Source organism: Channa argus, chromosome 5, assembly GCF_033026475.1.
Source record: "Channa argus isolate prfri chromosome 5, Channa argus male v1.0, whole genome shotgun sequence".
NCBI classification, from domain to species: domain Eukaryota; kingdom Metazoa; phylum Chordata; class Actinopteri; order Anabantiformes; family Channidae; genus Channa; species Channa argus.
The window spans coordinates 25,572,894-25,593,834 of record NC_090201.1 but is presented as its reverse complement, the minus strand read 5'-3'; the positions used below and the strand labels follow the sequence as shown (position 1 = coordinate 25,593,834).

General features: G+C 42.8%; 1 protein-coding gene across 3 annotated transcripts in view; it reads left to right on the top strand.

Moving 5' to 3' along the window:
* Positions 1–20,149, top strand: part of pmepa1 (prostate transmembrane protein, androgen induced 1) — a 38,121-nt gene extending 17,972 nt beyond the window's left edge. For 2 of the 3 annotated variants that reach the window (XM_067504513.1, XM_067504515.1), the window contains exons 2-5: positions 10,089–10,243; positions 12,274–12,327; positions 12,462–12,829; positions 13,306–20,149. In XM_067504513.1, coding sequence (XP_067360614.1) covers positions 10,089–10,243; positions 12,274–12,327; positions 12,462–12,829; positions 13,306–13,618 — 890 coding nt within the window. In that variant the 3' untranslated portion in view covers positions 13,619–20,149. Of the gene's footprint in view, positions 1–7,532; positions 7,735–10,088; positions 10,244–12,273; positions 12,328–12,461; positions 12,830–13,305 lie in introns of those variants that run through there. The other variant, XM_067504514.1, reaches the window with a different exon arrangement.
* The last annotated feature ends 792 nt before the right edge of the window (positions 20,150–20,941 follow it).

The window sequence follows — 20,941 nt, the reverse complement described above, 5'->3', positions numbered from 1 at the left end:
CAAAGGTTGGTGTCACATATAAGCTGTGGTGGTTGAGGTTGGGGTGAGGGGCTAGGAAGCACACTGTGTCATAAAATATCAACATTTGTGTGTGTTTGTGCATGGATGGCTCATGGAGAAAAATGAGCCCCTGGGCACAGACAGCGGAAAGGCCCCCCACCCTTTCGGAGTCTGTTTGTGGTCATTTGATATATATCTTTGGACATTTTATGCTTTGGTCATTTGGTGTTTATTGGTAATTGTAATAGTAATTTTGCCTATTTGCACGTGCTTTGTGTCTGTTTTCTCTTTCTGTTCGTTTGTGTCTTTGGTCATTCATTGCCCGTATTTAGTCATTTGATGTATATTGTTTGTAATTTGGTGTCTCTGATATTTTACACATTTTTGTTTTGTTGTTTATTTTCAGTGTATCACTGTGTTGTCTTTCTATGTCCTTTAACTTCCAACAATCCCTCCATGCATGTGTATATAAGTGGCTGTACAGTCACTGTCTTATCACCATAGCAATTTTTCAGAAGAAATTAAATAATATAAGCAGAAACATTGAATGAAAAAAAAAAACAACAACAACTGAAAACGTTATATCACAAAATATGTGAAGAATGACTGAAATTCTGCCAGATATTTGCACCAGCAATTAAATAGACTAGGCGTTGTTTTCAGTGACCAGGAATGGGAAATTATCAAATGAATATTCTTTCAGTTTTAAAAAAATAAAAAAAAGCACACAAAGACTCCAGAGAACAGGTGCCAGACTGAGAAAATATTATAAATACAAGAGAAGAAGCAAATATAGAAATATCATCACTATGATTGGATAGAATAGCAAAGTAGAAATTGCTTTGTTCTTAAATAATGCTGTAGCAAACTTTGAAGATTTAACCGTGGTCATATTTCCAAATATTCACACCCCTTTTGCATTGGATCAGCTCTAAATTAAACCGTTCAATATACTTTACACGCAGATGTGATGACAGAATGGTACCTTGTCATGCTTGGGTGCATGTTTGGACTCCGTTCTATTGTCAAAGTTCAGTGCAAACATCTCCAATAAAAGTTATATTCATTTCTCCTGGATTATGTTACGTGAGGAACAGACATTTGAGTAGAGTTCCTAGACTGCAGCTTTGACTGGGTTGTTTGTTTTTTTTAGCATTACTGCTTCTATCAAGTGCAGAATTAGCCTAGCATCCGAAGGTCAAAGGTCAGAGGTCACAGCACCTCGGCCGAATTAATAGGAGCGGGTACAATGCTCAGTTTCACGATCAGAATACTTAGTGGACTCAGTGTCTGTGACCTACCTACCTCGCTGTTAGCTTTAGCATAGCGAGCGTTCCAGATGGGTCTCACAGTTTAACATGGGAGTTCCCAGGATTAGCAGGCTAAATTTAGACTAATGCTCCACTCTCCTTTCCTCTGCTCTGATTCTACCCTCTTCTCCTCCGACCAGTATCATTTACTCTGCTTTTGTCTATTTTGCTTTACGTTACATTCCATGGCTCATCCGTGATGTACTGTCATCGGGTTGGATTATTCGATGTATTCATACTGCCGTTGGATTCACCTCTTCCCCTTTTTGCTGTGTTGCGTTTTGTTTCTGTTTTATTGAGTCTACAGCGAACAGTTAAACTGCAGTTTAAGTCCAGGAGATGATGAAAAAGCTTTTACCTGCCTTTTCAGTATAAGGATGGTTTACCAATAACATATCTGTCTGTACTTCTGATTTTCTGATTTTCTTGTAATCCCCTCTGGCAATAAAATGTTTCTCATCAAAAAACACCAAATATTTAAATACACTATTGAGCCTACAACAGTTTAAAATCCATCATACATTGCAATAACCTATGCTGACAGTAGAGCTGCAAAACTAGGAGCTATTTTGGTGGACAATGAATAATAAAACTAATGTTTTTGTGAAAATGGCAATGGATGTTTAGAGCCGCCGAGTTGCGAGGACTTTTCTTGCTTTGCTTTTTTGGGGGGGGGATCAGTTAGCAGGTCTGCTTTATGGCAACAAGGAACTTCAGATTTTTGTTTTTTTATTCAATGAAATAAAACATGTCCTGGAATATAGTCCAGTGATAGACTTAACTGTGTGTGTGTTTGTGTGTGTGTGTGTGTGTGTTTGTCCATCATAAGTGAAATATGACTGTGTCAAGTGCAGATGCGCTGAAAAGGACGTTTCCTTTTTCAGAGTGAAGACTGATGAAAGATGAGAATCAGAAAGGAGACTGACAGAAAGATGAGGAGGAACGATAACGGACCCCCTCACACACACACACACACACACACACACACACACACACACACACACACACCTCCCTCTCATTCCAACAGTGGGAGTTTATGGAACAAAGTTCCCACACTTTTTGGTTGCGCCATGACCTTGATCTAAAGTCAATAGAGGCAGAGTGTGTGTGTATGTGCAGATGTCTGTGTGTGTGTGTGTGCATGTGTGAGAGTGTTTGTATGTGGCCCCCCTGCTTCCAACCCCTATAGCTTTCTCATGGAAATTGGCAAGCAAATTGTGCGCCTATGACCTATACTCTTTCTCTCTCTCTCTCTCTCTCTCTCCGTCACACACACATTCACACACACACACAAACAACCACAGACACACACTCGCACACACAGCTGTCTGTGCTATTTCTGACTACCCAGACTGTCAAGTCATCGGAGGACTGGGAGAGGAGGGAGGGAGGACTTAGCAAGCTTCTCTCTCTTTTTCTCCTTCTTCCCTTCTCTCCTTCCCTTCCTCCCTTCTTTTCGTCCTGCTGTATTTTTTATCACTCCTCTCTAACCTTCACCTTTCTAATCCTCTTCCACTATATCTTTTCTTTCCTTTTATACATTTTCTGTCCTCCTTTGTTTTGCTTTCCCTCATTCCTCACTGTCATCCTTCCTCTTTTGTCTTCTCCTTCCTATCCTCTCAGCTTCTTTACATCCTTTCCCTTGCGCCTCCTTCCACCCTTTTTCATTTATCCTTATCTTGTTTCTCTCTCATCTTTTAGAGCATATTTTAGTTCGATCCTCTTTTTCTAATCTTTTCTCCGTCCCTCTGTCTTCTTTTCTTTGCGCAACTTCTTCCCATCTTCCCCCCCCCCCCCCCACTCCTTGTGCCATCTTCTCTATTACCCCTCTCCATCTCTCCCTTGTCAACCCCCACCATCCCTCTCTGTCTGAGCCATCTGACTCGCCAGTGACCGCATGTGACCTTAAGCTGAATGCAGGAGGAGGAGGAGGAGGAGGAGGCAGATAGACGGAGAGCAGGCAGCGGATGACAAATGAGCTAATTGCTTTAGATTAACCATGGAGTGTCTGCCTGCCTGTTTGCCTGCCAGGCTTACAGCCTCCTCCTGTCTAGACTGCACCACAGAGGGAGGGAAGGATCAGCAGTCTTGCTCACGCAACACAACCGAGAAGTGAAAATGTTTAATAGGATTTTTGTTGTTGTTGTTGTTGTTGTTGTTGTTGCACATGGAAACTCAAAAGAACTGTAACCTCGGTGCAGAGAGATTGTGTCAGATGAGGTCAGAAATATGCGGAAAGACTATGTATTAAAGCTGCTCAAGGGATTTCATTTCCACACACTGTGGGTCTCTCAAAGGACATATTTAAAAAAGAAACGTGGACACTTATACAGCAGAGGCTGAGATACTGTGACTGCTATTCACCATCATGGGTCGAGCTCTAAATACTCCTCATCCCATGCTTCCCTTAATGCAACCTGATAGCAATTCTTTGGTAGCACTTCTCGTCCTAGTAGCCATCTTTGTCTCTCAGTCTCATCATCACGCCACATCTGTATTAGAAGCTAAGAGCGCTTCTTCACTGCTTGTCAATAAGGCAGTAGGTAATAGACAGAGGGGGACTTTTAAAGCTCAGATGAGTTCACAGGCCTACCAGTGAACAATTAAAAACAGCAGGATCGGTCATTGTTCTTCATTTCTGTGACAGTTTAGTGTGTGGAAATGTTCACACAAGACTGATTTCACCAGAAATACAATAAGAAATGCGAAAAACAATGTCTTTGGGTTGACCACAGAGCAACCAAAACCACCACAAGACAATTCTCCGAGGAAAGACACACTGTAAGAAAATATCCAGAAATAACAAAAAAGTTTCGAAACCCCGATACACACACAAAGCTCAGTTGCCCGAGAAGTGTTTGGCTATTTGTTTGAATACGATCCATACAGCCATTATCTAATCTACTTATCCCATTAAGGGTGACATGAATCTTTCATTGGGCAAAAAAAGACGTAGCCAGTTAGTTTTTAGTGTCCATTTATAGTTTTGTCTTGGACGTCTGTCGAGTTGCTGCTTATTGTGTCATACGTGATAGTAAAAGGACTAGTTCTAGCTTTTAGACTGTCGGTCAACAGCAACTTGAAAGTTTTACTTTGGTCTCAGGAACAGTTTTTAGGCTTTTTGTAGAAAATTCATTAACAATAAAAAAAAAAAACATTGAAAATTGTTGGGGAATTTTTCCAGTACAATTCTGAAGGTTTAACATTTGATTCTGTTTGAATTAGACCATTTTTATACCAAGTAGAAAGCAGTAAAAAGTCTATTAAAAAAATAACTTAACTTCAAAACATACAGGTGGTTTTAAACTAATAACACATTCACACACACACACACACAAATACTGTAATAACTGACTGAATTCAAAGCATCCAGACAAAAAGGAATTATCTAGGATGTGGAACTCTTTCACTTAAAATCTCATAAGAAAGGTATGATTTTGCTTTTTTTGCATTTTCCTGTGCTCCCTAAGAGCTGTTGAGCCATTTTCAGCAAACCTACGAACTTGTGTTATTGTGTATCATTGCTGAAGCATGAATTAGCCTTAAGGATGTTTTTCACTGGTGCATCTGCACAGCACATTAGCTTTAAAAATCCTTTGGTCATGGCTAAAAAAAAAAAACCTCTTCAACCTGAAAGGAAGAGAGGAGGTCGAAAATAAGCAGAGAATAGATGGAGGAAAAAATAGAAAGAGAAAGAAAGAGTGTGCGTTTAATATGTATTACGAATCTCCACATAAATATGTGAGTGGGAATTAGAAAACATGGCCTAAATATGAACAAAAATGCTTTTTATTTCTGCGTATGCAACAATGCTGGATTCATTTTATTATGTCATTTTGTCGCTGCCAGTGCGCAGAACATCTGGATGGAAATGTAGCACGATTTGCCGGTTAAGCAATTCGAACGGAAGGAGTGAGGTAATGGAGAGAAATGAAAGAAGAGGAAGATGCAAAAGAGAGAAGACAGAGGTAGCAGCGCTGCTTACTGACCTTTTGACATCCTCATTTGCAAGTTGACAAGTCATACTGCAGGCTGGCTGACACGCACACAGTCAGCTGGTCTGCCAGAGGTGGTAGGGTGACACATCAACCTAATATACAATATTAATCATGTTATTATCAATTATAACACTAATACCAATAATAATAATAATAATAATAATATTGTGGGGAAATATGAAATTCAATTTGGGACATTTCCAATTGTTTAATGGGTATTTATTAATAGCAACTGTGGGTCTAGTTAATGGAACTGAAACACCAGTGAGGCTACTTGTTCCATCTGTGCTGTTTTTGCTATAGCGTGCGAGAAAGTCCACAGTGGAACAAGGAAATATGTTAAGAAAACTGCAAAGAAATTTTTTAAGACTTTAAAAGCAGTAGATAGATTGTAAAAATTGTCCTTTATCGCATTTTGTGGGAGTGATTTGGCTGAAAGACTGGAGTCCAGCACTAGCTGACAGGACAGAGAGACGGATAAGCTGTCAGCAGGCAGAATGCCCACACTCACACACACACACACACACACACACACAGGTCTGGGCGGCTTCACACAGATGGTGAGTTTGGCATCGCAGTGCTGTTAAAGTCTCCGTTCCTTTTTGTCTTTCACCGTGACAACTTTGCTCCTCAATAAGCCAAAGAACGAACACTTGTGTTGTGTTGTGTTTGTGGACCTCACGTTATTTCTCCCCCCTGGTAGTGGAGGTTCCATGTTGTCTTTCCTCCAGGTGCACAGATTTTCTCTCTCTGAGTCCAAATACATACAGTTGAGTTACTCTTATTTAGCAACTCTAAAGTGCCCGTAGGTGTGGATGGGAGTGTGGCCCTGCGATAGACCGATCCAAGATGTACTCTGCCTCATCTAGGATCGGCTCCTGCATCCCCGGCAACCCTGAACAGTAAAAACCCAATGGGAGTGAAATGTGGGAGGTGGGTGTCCATGTGGCTGCTTGTTGAACTAGTGCAGTGTGGTCCTGCTCAATGTGCGTCCTGTACCCGGTGATATTCTGACTAAGCAGCAGGTCAGACATTAATCCCCATGCACTGCAGCTGCAAAGAGTGTAAAAATAAATCCCCTTATGCTGTCCTCATTGCTAATCTGACTTAGTATTTCATAATTATTAAATTATAGCTTAGTCAGCTTGTGCAGAAACACAGCTCAGCGTTGAGTCGAGTGAAACACCCCCTCTGCACACCTTTACAATATCAGATGGGGAGGGGGGGGGGTCGGTTTCCTGTAACTTTCAGGAAACCGACAATCCCCCATTCACTTCACATCGTGACTGTCCCAAGTGTCTCTGCCGGTCTCAGTTTCTGCACTTTTCATGTGAGCAACACTGTGAATGTCCCCCCCCCCCCCCCCCACCCCCCCCAAGAGTCACGCCTTTCTCGGGCTTGTAACCAGGTGCTCGTCCTGTCTCTCGTCACCCACAAAATGATGCAGAAGCAAAAGGAATTGTCCCTGCTCATGCAGTAAACAGATTCTCACGGCCTTTAGGCTTGAACGAGGCTCTTAAAAGTTTATTGCCTGCTTCTTCACAGAGGAACAGCTGTGAGCGGTGAGTGTCTGGAACACACACATCTTTCCTGCAGCACAATCCGCGTCGTCACTGTTGGTGCATATCTTTCAGTCTCTGGAAATACGGCAAAACACAGCACTTGCATGTTGTGCTATTGCCTCCACAAGGCTCCACTGCATGTTTTAGTTTATTATCAGCCACTTTAATCATTTCTATTGTGTGTTTGAAGGAACAGTCTGTAGATCTGAAGGATTCTGGGTCTTGGTTGAAATATACTGAGCAGAGAAACTGACCAGCAGATTCATTTGGTGAAACCTTTTGCTTTAAATTTCTCTATGTTCACAAATATTTAGGTTGAGAAGTTAAACTTTCAATCCCCACCCGCCCACCTCTCTCTCCCTCTCATCATTATTCTGTCTATCCCTCTGACCCATCTGTCTCTCTCAGACGCTCCCACCACTCCCCCTCTCTTTTCTCTCACATCTCTCTTTCTCTCACATTGACCCCTTTTGTTTACGGCTATTGGGTTGTGGTGGTGGCTTGTGCAGGGAGGGGAGTCTGGTCAGCTGTTTCCTCAGAATGTGGGAGTGTGTCTGGACAGTGTGGGAATGTGTGTGAGAAAAAAGTTGCAGACAAAGCTCGACCTAGGCTCAGAGTGTGTGAGTCGCCCAGTGAGGACACACTCGCACAGCATCCGCAAGACATGTAGGTTGGAGTTCCACTGCAGCAGGAAGTTCATTTTTGTTTTGTTTTTATTTGTTTTAATTTCATTCGAACCAAGTCTCTGGAAACATCTTCGGGTTATAATTACCGGAATACAAAACGTTTTGTAGAGCGAAGAGACAATGCAGCCTTCGTCAGGGAGTCACAACCATGACAACTGCGTGCGGACACAATTGTGCGGTGAGTTTTTGATGCACAAAGAAGAAAATGTGTCTGCTGATGTGTTTTATTCACAATATACGGATTCATATACTGCAGTATGGAGCTGTTCATTTAAATGCTCGATTCCGAGCTACTTTATCACACCCCCTTCTGGTAACATTCTGGTCGCCAAGCTGTGAACATCTTTGACGGGTGTGCATCCTTTAATGCAGTCGTAAATGTCACTAATGCATTGCAACACGCTCCTTGGTTTGATTAGTCTGCAACAATTCATCAAATCTCCCGTAGAACTTTCCAGGAGGCAAACGGCTGATTGTCCTGCTGGAGTGAAACAAACACATCAGTCAGAGAGACTTTCTGCAAACCAGTGGCTTTGTTAGTTATTAAATATTAGTTCTTTATGTTATAAAGGTATAATATAAAGTCACGTTTGCTTGTTGTACATCAGTGACAAGCTGTTAAAGCTTCAAAACTTTGGTAAAGTTTGGAAACTTAGTCAAAAAGTGTAAGCTGACTCTCCAGACTATATTGCTGTTATAAAATATATTACAAAGTTACTTAGACACTGACATAGGTTTGCATCCATATTTCCCACTCCTAGCCATGAAAACATAAACTCGGTTCTGAAACTCGGGTTGGGTGATAACGTAGCCATCATTCCGAGGTCTTACTCGTTGTAAGGCGTCGTTGCTGGGTGAGTCCCGTCAAACTGTACAAAAAAGGACTGAACGAAAATGTGTCCGATTGTTGATCGCTGCCTTGCTGTGCAGTAGTGTGATTTCAAGTATTTGTAATTGTTGAATTTTACAAATAACCCCCCCCCTCCCATCATGTCGTGGAATGGACTGGTGAGAAGACTGTGAGAACTAGTGTGAACTGCCTGAGAAGCAGACTGGGGGTGTGTGACATGTGTCTACGTGTTGTCTGCAGGTCGACAGGCCACTTTATGTTCTTCTATCTGGCTTGGCCCTGACCCCTGCATGCTCCCTGTGGAAAAAACGTGTGAGAGAAACGCTCCATTTTTATGTGAGTGTGTGTGTGTGTGTGTGTGTGGTGGAGGCAGAGGAGGCGGGGGTGGGTGGCAAAGCAGACTGCCTCTAAACAAAGCCTCTGTGTGTGTGTGTGTTTGTGTGTGTGTGTGTGTGTGTGTGTGTGTGTGACCTCTATATAACAGCGACACCGATGTCTGGATTCTGTCTGAAAACGTATAAACCTTGTTGCGGTTCAGGGATTTAGAACCAGGCACGATAAAATGTAACAGCACATTAATTGAATTATCAGCTGATTATGGATCACAATATGTCAGTCATTGTTCTTCAATATGACAAGTTGCTTTTGTCTTGCATATCCAACTTTTGCAGACCCAATAACTGATAGGTTGTTAGTATTAGTCCATATGATGAGAGCTTGACGTACCGTCCATTGTTCATCTGTGCTTGTCCCTCATTAAAGTTCAAAAACTGCCCAGAAAACGGTCGACTACACAAAAGAGCCATTGTTTGACACATTTCGATATTATGATGAAATCCGTATAAGCAGCCTTCACAAAATAGCCACAAGTCGAAGCTGTTCTTTGAATTCCAGCCACGGCCTTTTCGTTCATGTGTGAGCACGTTTTCATCGAAAAACATGGCCGATGTGTTTGTTTCCATTTTTTCATGTTTTCTTTGCTGAAGGACTTAGTACCACCAGTGGATGGTTATTCTGATTTTTATCCTCTTGCTTTACATTAAACCTTTTGTGCTGTATTTTCGGGGGATTCTTGTTGCTTTCGTATTTGCTTAAAATGTGTGTGGGGGCGGCCGTAGCTCAGATGGTAAGGCAATTGACCATGGACCACAGGGTCAGTGGTTCAATCCCCACTCCTGGCTACAAGTCGAAGTGTCCTTGGGCAAGACACTGAACCCCAAGTTGCTCCCGGTGGGTCAGGTGAGCACCTTGCATGGCAGCCACCGCCATCGGTGTGTGTGTGTGAGTGTGTGTGTGAATGGGAAGCTATATTGTAAAGTGCTTTGGATAAAAGTGCTATATAAGCGACTATTTACCATTTAAAATGTGAATGATGATTAAAATGCACTAATAAAGATGTCAACTTGTAGGCTCGTTTGAATCTCAGTGTACATGATGAAATTAGTCTTTTTTTGCAGAGTTGTACTAAAAGGATGTTGCAGTCATTTAGTGTTGCACTGCCGTGTAGCTGGGTGAAAAAACGGCAGGGAAGGACAGTAGATAATGGACCAAGTTTCAAAAGACCTCCGGCTGTTATTTCCAAGCCTCCTGCCGAATGACGGATGACATTATATCATTTTTTTACAGGCTGAGTCGGACTGACATGAGAACTGATTTTCATCTTTATTTCTGTGTGTTTGCAGCCCAGCTGGAGTTCGTTCAGATCCTGGTGATCGTGGTGGTGATGATGGTGATGGTGGTGGTCATCACCTGTCTGCTGAACCACTACCGCCTATCAGCACGTTCCCTCCTCTCCCGACACGCCCCTGCGCACAGGAGGCACCTGCCGCTGGCCAACGTAAGTCCGACCCCACGTGTATGCCTGGACGATCACCAGGACACATGGGTCTGGGTTGAACCCAGATGGCATCTCCACTGACCTACTGTGGTGACACTTTCAGAGTCGTGACAGAAAGTCTATACACAGCCTCCAACTCACCATCAGGAAGACAGAGCAGTCGCCACAAAATGGCGTCCACGTCTCCGCACTGCGTGATATCAACTTCACATTCTCTATTTATTTATGCATTTTGTTGCCTCCAAACATCACGGCGCCTTTGAGAAATCTGCTTTGACTAATCACACGTACACATAGCGTAAGTAGCAAGGTTTGAATGGCCAAAGTTAAAAGTGCAGCTTAATATTGAAAAGTGGGTCACGTCTTTACTGAATGCAGCAAGGTTAGACAGAAGAGTCTTGATTATGAATCACAGAAAAATAAAGCAAGCTGTTTAAACATATGGCGCAAACGGAGGGCATTAAATATAAACCGCAGCATGTACAGAGTCACTAGTCTCAAAAGCAAGGACTCATGTAAATCACAGTCGGTCTCGGTGTGCAGTTTAACAGCAACAAAGAGTTAGTGCAGCGACATTCTCATTTAATTTCAACTCCAACATTGCTTACACAGTGTCTGTGCAATGTACAGGTGGAGTAAACACGGAGTGACACAAAATCTGAAGAGAAATTCAAATCCTAATTGAAATTATAGACGCGGGCACAGAAGCAGGGACAGAGTGTCACAGTTGCGAGTCTAGTTGTATCCCAGACCAGTGAATGAAGGAACACAAGACGTTTGAAAAGAGATGAAGAAGTTAGAAAAGAAAAAATACCACAAGAAGTAAAGGTAAGAAAGGAAATAAAAAAAAAAAAAAACGCATGTTGAATGTTGATCATTAGTAACAGTAAGCGGTTGTTTTTGCAGTTTAGTCACAGTGAGGGCAGCTCTTCATGGATGAATCAGAAGAAAAACATTTTGAGGAGGCCTGAGTGACAGCATGTGATCGGAGTGATTAAACGCTGCTGCAGGCTAATGCTAACACACACTCTCATTTCTTCATTTACGGGCCACAAACACTGTTTCAAGAAAAATGCACACACGGACTTACACCTGGTGTTTCTTTTTTAAACATATGACTTCACTTGTGCTCCCTGAATCACCAGCAACGCACTAACCGATGTGTGTGCACAAGTAAGATGGGAGTAAAGGATGAGGCATAAACGAACGTGCACACACACACACACAGAGCTCTTGATAAGGTCAGAGGACTCACAGTGTCCTAGTTAATTTGGCTTAATAGACAGACACACTGACACACATACAGTCAGACATGCAGAGAGAAGGAGGGGGAAGCAAACAAGAAGCAGAAAAGAAAAAAACCCTGCAGAAAAGTGGTAAAAGTCCATCTTCTGGCTGCAGGACACCATGACAAATTCCATTTCCCCGTGCGAGTGTGTGCAGCTATGGATTGATGGGAGCCACCAGTGTTAACGCAGCTATTGTAGGTGTCGTGTAACTAGGTGAAACTTCGAACTAGTGTGAATTTTACACGTCCCAATATTCTCAGGACTTGAGCGATTCTGTTTCCCAGTATTAGCCGGGTGTAGAAATTCATTGAGACCTGCGCTACAGGGAAGACAGTGGGACATTTAATAAGGTGGGAGTGTGTTTGTTGTGCATCAGTGCAGCCCTTTAGTGAACACATGTGTACTTACATTTGTCTGGAAGTTGTGAGGTCACACATCTAATTTTTATCATATAGCCCCAAATTTTCCTCATGAAGAATCAATTGAGTGAATCTGAACACCAGTATAAACCTAAGTGTAGCTTGGAAAACCAGCCAGAATGTCCCCACAACCCATGTTGCTGGACTAAAGGTTTTCCAGACAAACACAAAAAACTAAATGAAGAGTAACTCTGTAATACTGTGATTAAAAGTAAGTAATTAGCATTAATTATAACGGCTTCCATAACACAACCAATACTTGGATGCATTTGGTAAATACGTTGAATGTAAAAGTAATATTGTTTAATATTGTCTTTCTCAGGAGGGAGGTCTGTGGTCCTCTGAGGGCACGGGAACAAACAGTGGTATGAATGAGGTGAGTTCTGAGGTGAGATCTTGCGGTGCTCTTCAAAGTTAGCATGTTCCAAAAAGAGCTAAGCTAACGACGAGCCAAGCTTGAAATTTATTATAGTGTGATACAGCAGCTTTTATGTCTGTTCTGTCACACAGCACCAAGTGTATAACCCCCGGCCCCCGGACAGAGGGGTCCCATTGTCCTACCTTCAGCGAGAGCCTCAGCACGGACAGTCCCAGTCCCAGCCTCCCGTCCAGTCCCAGCGCTTCCAGCAAACATACGGCCAAAGTCGCTTCCAGCCGACGTATCCCTACCTGCCCCAGAGCCTCATTGATCTCCCCCCTACCATTTCCCTCTCAGATGGTGAGGAGCCCCCGCCGTACCAGGGCCCCTGCACCTTGCAGCTCAGAGACCCTGAGCAACAAATGGAGCTGAACCGCGAGTCAGTCAGAGCACCACCCAACCGAACTGTGTTCGATTCCCACCCTCTCGAGCCGCCCACCTCCTCCTGTCTGCAGGCCAGGTAACTACACGTCCACTCCTTTGAATTAGTAAGTGCACAGTCAATTTAAAGGACGAATGGTACACGTTTATCACGGTGGAAGTGACTGGACTGGAAACATCCAGTCATTCATTCATCGAGCCCAACAATCTATGGCACCGCCCCCCCCCCCCCCCCCCCCCCCCCAAGAATATGACACCAAAAATTGACGTGGCAATTGTTTTTGTGTAGAGTTTTTAATCTTCAGTTGTCATTACAACCTAGATTTAAGAGCAAACTGAATTCTTCGACTTTGCTTGCTTTACTGGATGACTTGATTCTGAATTATCTTTGAAACTATATTAAATATAGAAAATGACCACGGTTGTACCTACGTTTTAAAGCCTTATAAATAGGAACCTTTGCTCTACCATCATTTTGTTTGCCCGTTCCTGCAGTCAGATTTGTCCGCGTTGTATTGTGTCCATCGATGTGACTTTTCCTTGTTTTTCGTCCAGTCTGCAGGCCCCTCCTCCAAGCGTCCATTCAGGGATCAGTGTGTTAGAAGCCCAGGAGGCCTTGTCCCGACAGCAGAAACAGGGCTCCCGAGTAGAAGGAGCTCCCCCAGCCTACAGCGAGGTGATCGGGCACTACTACCACCCAACCACATTGAACCCCAGCCACAACCATCGGACTGTATCTTCCTCACAAGCACCCCCACCCTCACTCATCCAGGGTCTTCTGCGACCTCCACTTCAGCAACAAAGAAGCGTGGACAACAGGAATGCAAGGAATGCGAAGGAGAAATCCCAGAAGCCCCAGCAGGTGTGACAGTGCTACTTCTTCTCTCCTAGCCTGCAGGAAAACCAGGATTATGTCTGCTTGCCACTTGGATCAGATGAACAGGCATCGAGGAGCGTCCTGGTTATTGGTACAATCCGCTCAGACAGGTTAACGGGCCGGCTCATTGTAGTTGTAGCTGACATGTGGCCAGATTTTCAGTTTCCCCCACTTCATGGATCAGGATAGGAACACGCTGGTTTCTTGTTAGGTAACAATACCTGGAAAATCATATCAATCCTGCAAATTTTGCTGGAGGACATCTGGTACTTTCTGATCCACAGCTTCCTGCTTCCTGTCTGAGGAGCACTTCAGATGAACCCATAGACGGGCAGGAAGTGGGAAGGACAAAGGTGGAGACACAAGGCTCTTTCTTCCCTTAACAACTCCACCTCATCCCGTCTTTATTCATTATAAATATTTACCTGCTCTGCTTGTTTCTATCGTACTTTTTGTTTGTTCGTGACTTTCACAAGAAAATTCCTGTCCACGCCAATGGCGAAATGTTGCAATCTTCTTGGTTCTTCCAGGTTGTAGGATTTATTATTGCTTTGTTTTCCAGTGATAATCCCCCCCCCCCCTTGCTGCTTTGACTTCATTTTACTTCGTTCACGACTGCTCAGCCTATTGTTAGCAGCGACTCCTGCGCCAGGCTTTAGCTGTGTCACTGGGATACATCAGCGCGCTAGAAAAGAAAGAGTGTATGTTTAGCGAGCATCACCTTAGCTTGCCAGTTGTAGCACCGTGCCAGAAGTCCTCAAGCCGAACGTACTGCCTTATATCAGACAACTGATGCGGGAGTTGACGCTAAAATCCTTTTGTGTTGTTTAATTTAATGTTATCTGAAGAAGGTTTGCACAAAGTTCAAGACTGTTCAACACAGAAAAAAAAAAAAAAAAAAAAAAAAAAAAACGCAATATGATTGATAAGAGAGAAAATAGAGAAAGCAGGTGTATTTTTCTAAACGTGATGGATTCTTATGAGTAAAAAAAAGTTTTTTTTCTGTTTGTTTTTATATGTTGTGTAGTTTAGAAAGTGAAATACATCAGTAATCTGTTGGGGTGCCAACTTTCACCTTGAACATTTTTGCTACATGCATGTTGGTATGTAGGTGCATTACATGCGGGCGTCCAGTACACACGCGCATGTATGCAAACCCAGAGCGATCTTAAAAAGCACGAATTTAGAGTTATTTATATAAATGCTGAAGAATTGCACTATTTTTTAGTATGCGCATATGGAACGTGTGTGAGAGAGACTTTTATTGTGTAGGAGCTCTGTCAATTGAGGCATAAACAAAATAAGAGACTTACCAGAGGGTCAGACCAGGTCAGTGCACAGCAGCTGCTATCGTGAGAACATATTGTGGGGGGATTCCGACTTTGGCTCAGCGGACTCGGACCAAACGATACTGTACCATTGACTTTTTTAAAAAAAATGAAAATCCCTGTTTTATGCAAATGTCTGAGTCCCGCGAGGCCACCACAAGTCAGCATCCTGTCTGTGGGCCCAATCAGAAAACCTGTGGCGCCTCCTTTTTCTCGTCCCATTGGCCGAATCGTTAGCCGATCCTAAGGAAGGCTATCACTACCTCGACCAAACAAGTCAAGCACATGTGTGAGTTTGCTTTGTCGTACCGACCAAATGTCTGAACTAATCAAGACGATATGTGATGTAGTAGTAGACCAGAGTAAAGTAGAGCAGGCTGTAGTGGAGATAGTTTTTAATCCTGTGGTTTTATGTGAATGTCAGAGGTTTTGTTCGTCGGGTGAGAAGACGGAGAGGACGCTGCAGGTGCAGTGATCCCTAACGTCCCCCTTTGTAGTGAGCTACTCAGGAAGGAAGCCAGTTCGCACCTACAGGCCCTAAATGTGTGATACTGGTGACTGTGCACCGCTGGGACCTCAAGTGTTCAAGGCGTCCACTACTCTAGCTGGTTTCAAAGTTGCATCTGCGTTTTACAAACGCACCGCGTCACCTCTGGTCACGTTTCTTTCTCTTGCAGGCATCTCTGAGCACTTTAATGCACCAGGAAAGAGACCACAATCCCCCCCCGTCAGCCAGCGCCAGCTTCAGCTCACTGATAAAATACAAATGCTAGAGCAACTTTTGGATTTTCTAGGGCAAATTCTCTCAACCTTTAGAGCCACACTTTTAAAAGGTGCAAAGACTTGCGCTCCAAAACGCCTCATTACGAGGAATCGTTATGTATCTTTCTGAAGTCGCCATGCTCCGTAATATTTATACCAGTACTAACATTTCGAACCCAACTTTAACAAAGACAGATGTGTTTTTCCACAAAACCTTCAATTTATCTTTGTACAAGCAGCTACACAAGGAATGAACAAAATCAAATACAGCCTATAATTGGAAAAACTCCAGTTTAATTAAGCAACTGTCTGCGTAAAGAATATGTAAAGAGGTTTATGAGTTTTACAATCAGCCAGTGTGGACGGAGTTGTTCGTGTTTTCATAACTTGGAACACAAGTCTTTGTGCGTTGGACGCATCACAAGATGGGTTGTTGCAAACTAGACACGCTGAAGTGTTGAAAAGTGACACGAGTGTTAATGGCAACTCATCCTGTGTCATCTTTTTAAGAGTGTGGAAATAAAGATAAAGTGCAAGTGAATGAGAACACAGACATTTGTAGTTGGTGTCTGTTAAGTTGCCCAACACACTTTTTAAACCTTTTTTTTTTCTTTTTTCTTAGTCCAGCCTGCGATTGTTAATTCTTCTAAATGTGAAGGTGTCACAGGTACAGCAGGCCCAGCCCTCTATAGTCCAGCCTTTATGCAACAGCGCCCTCCACAGGGACTGAACCGAGCTGCAGCCACAACAACCAAAGCTGAGTCGACTTAACCTTGCAGCCTGAGCAGAGGAGAGGTCGAGTTCAGGGCAAGAGCAGTTTTACAACTGACTAAAACCCCCTTAGAATAACTGCAGCTGATATGTAAGATGGTGGATTTCTGGTGATGCAGAAACATCTAAAGAGACAAATCAAATTGCTTGTGCTTTCTCCTTTGTTTCCGTGCTGCGCTGCCATGTCGGCTTTTTGTATTTAATGACAAGCACTTAAAGAAAAAAAATAAAAATCACGATATATTTAAAAGCTAATCTGTTGACCCAAAGCAGGTAAAAGAGTCATAATTAGATTAATCAAAAATAGGAATCAACGTATTATTATGAGATCGTAATCCTGGTCTGGAAACATTTGAACTTGAATGAATCTTCTTTCCTTTGCGTTGTTTTGCTTCGCTTTATGACACTTGTGTTTGGCTGTTTCAGTTCCCTGCGCTGGAGGGTTTGCAGCGGGTATGAGAAGGCTGGACGGGCTCGGATCAGGGCTTCACGGTGACCTCACTGAAATGATTGTACCTGAGTGCAGGTAGAGAGAAATCAAACAGTGTTCAGGGAAACTCGCGCTGGCTGACAATACAAAGAAAAGAAAAGAAAAAAAAAAGGCAGGAAGGGAGGAAGAAAAGCTCCTTGAGCAGCTCGGTGGGAACAGGTACAATCTGCTAATAGCACACAGACACATTTGCAGAGAGATAAGAACAGTCACCGCTGTTCATTGAGTGTCTGCTTTCCTTCGGATAATCGGGTTTAATGTTGTGGTAAAGCACAATAACCACTGACATTCAACCTTAATCGGGTTCGTTTGAGCCAACTGGGTTTTCTGTCCAAACGCAAACCGTGGGACCTGCCGATTACAGCAGTGTTGGATATGGTTTTATTCGTGTGCACTCACACGCACATATGATCCCTGAAAGAGTTCTGCGGCCAGTTTAACCCCTGCTCTCCATAAAGTTCCACACTGTGGGAAATGTGATCTCCGTCTCGACACCACCGTCACCACAGTGATCCTGCTCAGTAATTAATTAATTAATTAAGTAAAATACTTTTATTCTATGTACGTTGTCAGTTGACGGTTATGGACACATGGCACCAATCGGGGCGCAGAAATGTGTCCAGCTCGGTGATAATCAGTATCTGTTCGACCTGCTCACGCGTGTCTCTCTGGCAGCATTGAAACCAGAGAGCGTTTCTGAGAAGTCTGCGTGTGCAGCCAGTGGTAAGTGTGCTGTGCCCGGGGAAAGACCCCCAGCAGTCTAGACCAAACTAAACCCATACATCAGACTAAACAACGAGACCTTTGTCACACGCGCACACGCACACACACACAGGTGCACTTCCACTCATACACAAACATGTTTTCATTTATTGCGGACCACACAGGGAAGCAAACATTTATCTCTCTCTCACACACACACTCAAACACGCACCTGCTCCCCCCGCCCTCTCCTGCCTCTTCCTGCCTGAACGAGCTCTACCTGTTCCCTAGAGATGCCTGCTGTCCAATGACAGAGCTCCTCTTAGACCGGCCCTCGCTGCCATTGGTCTCCTTAGAAACGTTTGTCGTTTATTATTGTTGCTATGTTGTTACAAGTGTGCCTGTCTGCGCTGAGATGGGCAGGATGTGAGCGGCTGGTCTGGGCTGTCAATCATCCCAGGCCATAGCTCGTCACTGTCTCAGATGATGATGATTGGATGATGATGAGATTAGGATGATGGATGAAGATGTTTTTGATAGTGATGCCGCAGAGAGCGTTGCAATACACCTACTATTTGCCTTTTTGATAATATTAGTCATATTTTAACGTAGTGTGCTAATTTTGATTGTTATTGTCGTTGTTATTGTTGTTTATTCACTTGAGAACAAAAAAAAAAGGTCATTTTACTTCAGTCTATTGAATTTGTGTGTGTGTTTTCTTTTGTTTGTTTGTTTTTTCCATCTATCAAACCAATGCGAGAGCGTAAAAACTAAAACACGCCAAGCGCTGCTGATCACTCGAGGCGGGATGTGTAGATACCAGAAAATGTACTCCAGCTTCTAAGTGCCCTTCCCAGTTCAAAGTGTGCATGTTAGTGTGCAGCTGCTTGAGAGTGAAGCAGACAGTGTGATTTAAAAGGTGACAAATCCCTTGCGTTTTTACATGCAGCTCAAATGTAAGCTGGCTAAATCTGCGAGCACTTTCTCAGCTTGTCATTCAGTCCCAAATCGGCCAAATGAACAGCATTTAAATTTAAAGAGCACATTTTCGCTGAAGCACTTACGACTTCAAGTATCCTTCTTTGTGTATGAATGCACCAGGTCCTCAGAACCCATTGTGTCCATTCCTAATCATCACGTTTCCTGCCCCGACCCAGCGTCTACGTGTGTGCCTTCTGGCGTCCCGGCTCAGAGGAGACCTCACCTGTCCGATCATTGCATTACGGTGCAAAGGACCCGTCCAAACCCGTCTCTTTTTATCTTTTCCTGACTAACACCATCATTCACAATGATAACATGAGATGTTATATGTTACAATAAAAAAACCTACATTCCAGGAATTTTGGAAACAACAAAAAATTGTGAATACATCCCATCACACCAACGGTTAAACGTACAAAATAATAATGAAATAATGTTTGAAATTTAACAACAAAAAAGAAAAAGTATCAACAACAGAATCAACAACTGACCAGCTGGGATTTATTTTACTTCTCACACTTCTCACAATTACCATAATAAAAAAAAAAAACATTTCAGGACTGGATCCATCATAGCTGTCAATCATATAGACAACAACAAAAAAAAAGAGGGGTGGGGTGGGGGGTTTCCTATCACAGCAGCATTAAAGATGTTCCCAAAAACACAACACATCTTTTTTCACTTTCTTACAGAGAACATGTGGCTTTAAAGCTTTTACTGTTTCCGTCACTCTGCAGTTGTTTTTAGAGAAACAGAAAACTTTACCACGCGCTGCATGAAGCTATAAATCAAACAAGTTTCCCCTTTTGTGTTTTTGCTCATCCTGTGTTTCAATGTTAACAACAAATAATAATAATAACATCCACAAAGTCTCTGTTTTTGGTCGCAGTATGTATGTGTGCATATTTAAACAAGCCTGAACATCTTACAAGGACGCGGCAGCGCGCGATGCTCGTCCACTGCGGTGACTATTGTAGAAGCCTTCCGCCTGTTGTTGAGTTCAATCCTGCATGTAAAATGTGAAGACTTGTACAATAGATCATGTTGCTGTGCTCGGGGTCCCTACGTGTGACCCAGAGAAATGGAAAGTTCAGATAGGACGAGATGTCGGATTAAAAAAAACAAAACAAACAAAAAAAAAACCTCGAAGAAAACAGCGAACTTCCCTGCATTTAAATTTTGCACCAGGCTCATCACTCGTTTAATGAAGTATAATGGACAAAATCCAGTCATCATTCACAGCATGGCACACACACTTATAGAGGCCTACTTATTCTCAATGATAATATTTGCTTATTTGTGTATTAATTTATGTTGGAACAGTCCTTGTGTTGCTGGGTTCGTTATGCTGTTACTTTGTTCTCAGTTTGTTACAAACAGAAGACAACGGTTCATGGTGGTTGTCAAGGAACATTGTATGAATCGGACACATTTCAGTTAGCCTTCAGTTTAAAAAACCAATAATAAAGTTTTATAAATATTCCTGCATCTGTTGTTTCATAATTTCATTTATCTCGTCTTTGTCCCTCATAATGAGCTGGTACTAAGGCCTGTGTTTCTGATAAGAGATACAGATGTGGATGACATTGATTGTAGCCTTCCACAAAAGAAAGAAGAGAGTCAGAACTTTTCTCGGAAGTAAATTGAAAGTGACAAAAGAAACAAAGCTTTGGGAAAAACAGAGGAGTATTAACAGTCCCCTCCAAAAGTTTTGGAAGAGTGAACCAAATAACTTTATTTTTGCTGTAGACTGAAAAATTTGGGTTCGACATCAAAAGATGAATGTGAAATTTACTTTTAGGTATTTACATCTGAATGTGATGCACAACCTTTTCACCTTTTGTTTGAACCCACCCATATTTCAAGTGACTTTATTCAGTAAAGTGCCTTGAGATGACTTTGCCACGAATTGACGCTATAGAAAATAAAGTTGAATTGAAATAAAGATGAATGTGAGCAAAACTATTGGAAAGTAGATTAAAGTAAATTAGACTTAACTTTCAGTTGCAAATCCTTTGCTTGCAATAAGTGCATCCAGCACTTTTAAGTTCTTCTTCTCACCGCAGCCTCTTTCAGTTGGTGCTTGTTTTGGGGGGGGGGGGTCCCCTCTTGCAGCTCTTCCACTTCTCGCCCCTGATGATCTCCTTTGTTCCGTTTCCGTAGACTTCTGAGTTCATTTTGCTGCTGCCATCATGTGCTACACCATCAGTGAAGATTAAAGTCTACAGCAAAAAATTAAGGAATTGGCCCCCTGTTCCCATTCTTTTGGAGGGTCGTGTA